This window comes from Urocitellus parryii, chromosome 15 (genome assembly GCF_045843805.1).
Source record: "Urocitellus parryii isolate mUroPar1 chromosome 15, mUroPar1.hap1, whole genome shotgun sequence".
Taxonomy (NCBI): Eukaryota; Metazoa; Chordata; class Mammalia; order Rodentia; family Sciuridae; genus Urocitellus; species Urocitellus parryii.
The window spans coordinates 5,573,297-5,580,443 of NC_135545.1; the positions used below are offsets into that span (position 1 = coordinate 5,573,297).

General features: G+C 56.4%; 1 protein-coding gene across 1 annotated transcript; it reads right to left on the minus strand.

Annotated features, from left to right (window-relative positions):
* Nucleotides 1–3,085: 3,085 nt before the first annotated feature.
* LOC113177703 (SIGLEC family-like protein 1) lies at nt 3,086–5,542 on the minus strand. Its single transcript, XM_026382237.2, has 5 exons — nt 5,359–5,542; nt 4,656–4,937; nt 4,416–4,518; nt 3,257–3,375; nt 3,086–3,090 (listed from the first exon to the last, which is right to left on the minus strand). The coding sequence occupies exons 1-5, from the start codon at nt 5,540–5,542 to the stop codon at nt 3,086–3,088; spliced, it is 693 nt and encodes a 230-aa protein (XP_026238022.2).
* Between the last annotated feature and the right edge of the window lie 1,605 nt (nt 5,543–7,147).

Below are 7,147 nucleotides of genomic sequence, written 5' to 3' on the forward strand. Positions count from 1 at the left end.
TGCCTGTCACCTCCACACAGAGCCCTTCCGCAGCCACCCGGGCTGGGCAAGGACCCTCTCTTCTCCACCTCTCTCTCTGGCCCTCCGCATCCCTGATGTTTGTTACGATTTCTACCTGTGCCGTGTCTTCCCTCAGGGACTCCCTGAGGGCAGGGGCCAGTCCGCCTCCTGAGGGGCTCTGTCCTCAGGGCCGGGCACAGAGCAGGCAAAGTGTTCTTGAAGGATAGGAGCCTGCTCATTGACCAAATGCCCCTCAGCCTCAAAGATCCCCCCCCCCCGGACAAGATCAGGCATGACAGACACACAGGGACACACTCTCCGTTTCTGCCCTGCCCCTGGTGGTAGGAAGGGCAGCTGAAGTCACTCGCCGAATGTCGTCATCCACAGGGTGGAGGGGGGTCCATCAGCCCAGCTCCTTACCCCTCTCAGTCTCGTCCTTGCTGGTTCACAGATGGTGTCTATACCGCGTCCTCACGTGGCAGATGGAGGACTCTGCCTGTAAGGGAATCTGTCCCATTTGTGAAGGTTCAGTCTTCATGACCTAATCACCTCCCCAAATCTGGGGGTCAGATTTCAACACAGGAGTTTTGGGGGAGCACGGATTCCGGCACCTGCCTGGCCAACCGACCCATCACGGGAGCCCATCTCTGCCGTGGATCTCAGGGTGGGGCTGCTGCTGGAGCTGTTCCGCTGGTGGAGCCTGGACAGATACAAATGGGAGCATCCATGGAACATGCCCAGAATGTGGCTGGCGTGGACAGAGGGCTCGGGAGACAAGGGCTGCTGCCGTGGTGCCCAGGCCGCCAGGCTGGCTGCCGAGTGACCAGGCACTCTTCACCTGGCTGTGATATGGGCTGGGAAAGGGACACGGCTACCCCGTGCTCAGCGCCAGGACTGGGATCCTAACACGCGGCCTGGCTCCAACATCCCCATGGCTGACCACAGGTGCATACTCTTTGCCGTGACCCACTGGGGGGGGGTGGCTGTCCCCTCCCAGGAGATGGTGGCAGCCTTGCCCATGGCCATCCTCCAACCAAGCAGGGTGCAGGTGAATGGACGTAGGGGTGGGGTGGGAGGCGCAGCCTGGCCTGGCCCTGGAGGTGGAGCCCTGTCTCTGTTGGGGCAACCCCGATGGGTGTGGCCCTGGAGCAGGCAGGAGAGGGCAGGAGACCATCTGCCCTCGCCCCTCAGGCTGAGGCCCTGGGAGGAGCCCTCTGCTTTCTGTACTGCAGCTTCCCTGTGGATAAGGATAGGGCCCACTGGGAACTTTGGGTGCTTCCCTTGGGTGGCTTCTTGCCCCCTCTGGGCCTCCGTTTCCTCCTCTGTAACGTGGGCCTGCTAACCTGGCCAGGTGCATGGGCTGCTGGGGGAAGTGGGCGAAGGTGTGCGGGGCTGGAGCGTGCTCAGTCCCGGCCAGCGCCTCCTCCTCGGTCGCTCCCACCTCCTTCTGAAGCACGGGCTGCCCGGGGCTGTCCGTCACCATCTCCTGGGCTTTTACCTGTCCTGCTCCCTGGGGACTTGGCTCTCCTCTTTGTTCCACAGAGCTTCTCCAGGAGCCGGAAGTGGCCTGGCCTAGAGGGCAACACAGGTGTCCTCTGACACATGCATGGTCCCACACGCATCCCGACGTAGTAAGTCTGTCCTGGTCTGGGGGCTGTTGGCCCATCGGGGCCGGGTCCCTGCAATGTCCTGTGTAGTGTGGCACCTGGGGTCAGTTGGGAAATGAGCAAATGCAGGAAGGGAGGGAAGAGCAAGAAAGGGAGAGAGACAGAAAGAAGGGACACACACACACACACACACAGGAATACTACACAGCCTTTAAAAGAGAGGGGACCTGGCCATTTGTCCTGGATGAACCTGGGGACACTCTTAAGTGAAGCCAGACACCAAAAGGCAAATACTGCATGATTTCACTCATCTGTAGGACCTAAAACAACAATGTCAAACACAGAAATGGAAAATAAAACAGTGGTTACCAGGGGCGAGGAGAAACAGGGAGACATGGTGAAGGGACACAAATGAGGAGGTACGCAGGGTGCACAGGTCCAGGGCTCGCATGACCCTGGGGCCGCAGCTGATGGTACTGTGTTCAGGAGCTTTGCTAAGAGTAGACAGCAGGTGATCTGGCTACACGAGGGCCAGCTGGCTCATTTCTCGGGATGGTCTGTCCTGCCCTTGCCCGGGTGCTCTGAGTCCCTGCTGTGTGGGGAATGCCGTCACCTCCCTGGGAGTCTGCACAGCTCAGGTACACTGCCAAGCCCTCCCTCTGCAGGCCAGCCCTGGGCTCTGAGGACCTCGAGTTCCAAACGGGCAGGACCTGGCTCTGACTCCTCTGTGTCCCCGCCCAGGGCCTGGCAGGTGGGGGCCGGGGAGAGGAGGTTTGTCCAGCAACTGATGAGAACCAGGCACCGGGGCCCCAGGCCTGGAGCTGGGGCTGCAGTCTGTGCAGGCTGGACGGCACTGGTGGCACCAACGCGTGGTGATCCTCTAGTTCACAGCACACGCTCTGCCTTCTCCTGCCAGAGCCTTGGGCCGTGGGGGAAGCACACGCTCTGTCCCTCTGCCTTGGGCAAGCCTCCTGCCCTCCCTGGGCCGCACACAGGCTGGGATCCCTTTAATCCTCTCCTGTGGGTGGAACTGGCTTCTCTTTTGAAGCCCTCACCCCCGGCACCTCACTGTGCCACTGTATCAGGGGAGCCAGATTTACACAGGTACTCACACTAAAGTGGGGTCAGGTGGGGGTCTTAATCCTATGTGCGCTGTAAGACAGGTCAGGACACAGACACACAGGGAGGAGCGGGGCACCCGCAGGCCCTGCCCACACCTCGATCTCCAGTTCCAGTCTCCAGAATCGGAGAAAGCTCACTGCCGTGTTCGAAGGCTCCCAGTCTGTGCTGCTCTATTGTGGCAGCCCCAGCAGAGTGATGAAGACCCGCTGCGAGTCTTCACTGTCCTGCGTCCCTCCGCAGGGCCTTCCCCAGGGCTGGGGGCCGGGCCTGACGCCTTCCCTGAGGAGGGTCCTCATCAGGGGCAGCACAGGGCTCCCCTGCTCTGAGGGACCTTGGCGCAGCCCCTCGTGCGGCCGTCACACTGGGAAGGAGTTGGAGAGCGTGCTGCCAGCGCAAGGGTGCTGTGTGGGGGCTGGGTAGGAACCGGTCCCTAATAAGTGCCCCCTGGTGGTTCTGCTGGGCCAGTGTGGCCCCGGCTGGCAGCCCCACAGGTTGGTGGCTGAGCTCAGCCTGGCACAGGGACTTACCTCCAGCCCAGGCCTGTGGGGTTGCAGCTTCCAACACGTTGGGTGCTTCTGGCTGCCCCAGCAACTCTGGTCTCCTGAGGGCCAGGGCTTCTTTGGCCCTCCACCGAAGCATCTTCATCCTAAGGCAGTGAGCCCTCGGATGAGTGCTGGGCTCAGTCCCACTGCAGTCCCTGCCTCCCCCACTATTCCCACAGGGAGCTCAGCCGGGAGCCAGAACAGGCCCTTCCTCTTGCTCCCTCTGTGATCAGCACTGCCTGCTTCACCCCAGCGGACAGACACAAACCCCTGCTCTCTGGGTGTGGACCCTCTCCCAGCCTCTTTCCTGGCTGCGGCCTCCAGTCTGTGCCCAACTGGCCTTAGAGATGGCCCTGCACCTCCTCAGCTCCAGGCCTCCTATGGCACCCGGCCCTTCAGCCAGGCGCCCCCACCCTGCTTGTCCATAGCTTACCACCCTGTCGCTATGTGTGCAGCTTGGTCTGGGGACTTTTTATTTTACACATTCTTGTTTATCTTGATATTATGGGTAAAAGTCTGCATGTCGTACAAGGGGCTTCCTGTCTCTGTGAAAGCTGGGTGGTGTGCGGGCGTGGATGGGCCCCTTCGCCTCTCACTGGATGGATCTTGATTAACGAATCATAGATATATCAAAGATAAATGGTGATCATGGATGAATCCTTTATCTACAAATCATGGATAATTCAACAAATGTAGAGTAACATATTCTTTTTAAGCCCACATGGAATGTGTATTAAAAACTAAACAAAAAATGTGCTACAAAGAAAATAAGAAATTGAAGTAATACATAGTGTATTTTCTCATCTTATTGAATTTAAGCTAGAAACAAAAAGATCATTAGAAAATATTGGTATCTACAAGATCCTGTGGGTCAAAAAATTATCATGGAAATTAGAAATATCCTAACCAAATGAGAATATAAGTAATTTATATCAACATCCATGAGGTGCAGTCAAAGTGCTGCTTAGAGGGCGATTTTCAGCCTTGAATGCAGATCAAGCACAAGGGCTGAAGGTCAAGGACATGCAGTCCCTTTCGAGAAGGGAGACAGACAAAATGAACTGGAAGAAAATACGGGGAGGGAAATAAATAAAGGCAGCGTGCACTGGGCAGGCTGGCGATGCCCTTGAACTCTGGTACTCACGCAAGGAGGACAAGGCAGAAGAGGAGCAGCGAGGACGCCATGGCCCCGTACACCGTGCCCTGGACCAGCCCTCGCAGGAACACGCTGGAAACGGAGCTCTTACCTGTGATGGGGAAGCGAGGGTTGGTTTTCTCCTAGGGCTTTGAGGTCGGTGCTCTCTCCTCCCACCCTGGGCCCATCCCGTCCTGGTCCTGAGGTGTCTTCACTGTGGTGGGGGTTCGCAGGCCCCAGCACACTCACCTGGTATCAGGAAGATGCTGGAAGTGTGGATTCCATACGGATTCCTGCCCGCACAGTGCAGCCTCCTGACTATTTCTGGATCCCCCCTGAGGCTGATGGTGCTGTTGGCCCAGGGGCCAACCGTGGTGGAAGTCATCTGGAGGCCGCCATCCACGCTGTTCACACCCACAGGGACACCGCCCACCCACCACTGCACAGAGGGCGTGGGGATCCCGTGGAAGGAGCAGCTGCACTGCAGTGTCTTCTCCCAGGAGCAGGAGGCGTTGAGCAGCCTGGCTGGTGCTGTGGAGAGGGAGTGGGAGTCGGCAAGGCACCCGACTTCCCTGCTCCCCTCAGGACCCAGCTCTCCCCTTAGTTGTTCTTTTCTTTTTTAAAATATTTATTTTTTAATTTTTAGGTGGATACAATATCTTTATTTATTTTTTACGTGGTGCTGAGGATCGAACCCAGTGCCTCACAGGTGCTAGGTGAGCACTCTACCGCTGAGCCCCAACTCCAGCCCTTAGTTGTTCTTTTCAGGGAGTTTCAGAATCTCAGAGTGGGGCTGGGACACAGAGAGGCTCCCCATCATCTGCCCCAAACTCGGGCTCTGCTCTTAACCCTGACCTCTTGGGCCCAGAGGGTAGGGGAGATGTGACTGTTGCAATCAAGGACCCAGGACTTTCTCTTGGGGTCACCATTTTCCCATGTCCCCAGCACTCACAGACTGCTTGGAGCTTGGCCAGGCTACTTCTGGTCCAGTTCTCTAGGGAGAAGTTCAAGTGACGCCCAATGATGGTGCCATGGTCCTCGGGCTTCAGGGTGAGGTGCAGCCCGGAGGAAGAGGAGAAGGAGGAAGAGGAGGAGGAGGAGGAGTCATTGCTGGAGACAGCAGTATTGGAGGACATGGTGGCTCCTTCCAGGAACTGGTCTCTTTGTGGGTGTCTAGATGGTGCAGGTCAAGGTCACCTCCCTCGCCGCAGGAATCCTGGGATGTAGAGGTCTGGTTCTGGGTCGGGTCTGAAGGAGAGGGAGGGAGTCCACACTTGGGGTCAAGAGACCCTGGTGGACACTTCACTGTGTTTCCATCTGGAACCCCTCCCCGCTGCCACCCTCCCAGCATCATCATGGAACCTGGGATTGTGATCTTGGCGTGGACTTTCACACCCAGACTTCCTTTCTGTGCACAGAGAGGGCACACCTCGTGGCAAGGGTGAGTGCACTTCAGAGGCTCATGTAGGAGGCAGAGCTGGAACCTGACCTCTGCACTTTCGAGACTGAGGGTGAGCACCTGTTCTGAGAACCTGCTTTGCCTGGTCCCTCGGCTGTCCTCAGACTGAGTCCCCAGTGCTAGCTCCTCTGGGTCTCCTCTCACCACCCCACTCCTCCTCAGGCTCTGCCCCTTCCTGCCTGGTCTCTTTATTACGAGCTGGAAGTTGCTGGGAAAGTCACTTCCCTTCTCTTTGCCATTTCTATCCCGAAAAATAAAGTAACAGCTGCATTTATCTAATGGTATTGTTCATGTAAAAATTTAATATTCAAGGTTTTGTAAAGTACTTGGTGAAGTAAAAGTGACACAATTATCAGAACCCCCTCTGGATTGCCTTCTTTGCAAAGCACTTAGTGCAAGAGACTCAAAGTCACCTGACACTCGGAGTTCAGCATCATCCCTCAGGGACAGCACTACTTTGTTCTCTTAGATCTGTGTAGAACAAGCAGCCACGCTGTCCTTTCGAGTATATCACGGACCTGCAGGGCCAGTCTTGTTCCTCAGGACTCCTCCCAATGGGGGACTCTGTCCCTGGCATCACCAGCAGTGGTGGCACTGGGTTCATCTGCAGCCGCAGAGAAGCTGATGTTTTCATTGAGCCAGTAGCTTACCATCATGGAATGCCTGGGGATTCTTTGGGAAATTCCCACAGGGGATTATAGCACACACTCATTCACTGATGTGTGTGTGTGTGTGTGTATACACACACACACACACACACACACACACACACACACACATACACACATATATTTGGTACCAGGGATTGAATCCAGGAGCGCTTTACCACTGAGCCACATCCCCAACCCCTTTTTGTATTTTATTTAGAGACAAGGTCTTGCATAGTTGCTTAGGGCCTTTGCTAAGGTGCTGAGGCTGGCCTTGAATCTGCAATCCTCCTGCCTCAAGCTCCCGAGTCTCACTGGTATATTCTTGACTTCCATCAATACAGAAGAAAGTCTAACATGTAAAACAGGTAGGGAGGGATCTAACTTGAGAGAGGGACCTCCCTCAGGTCCTCAGTATCTGCCCTGTGCATCTAGAGAGCAGGGTTTGTACCCATTCCCTGGGTGGGGGTGGAGCCTGGAGCAGGGCTGTGGTTGACACCCACACAGGGAGCCTGGTGCCCTAATGGCCTTGTGGAGTTGCTACACCATCCTCCAGGCCGTCCCTGTGCTTCTATCATCCTTTCCAAGCCAAAAAGGAAAACGTGTCCTATCTACACATACACCACATGTTCCTA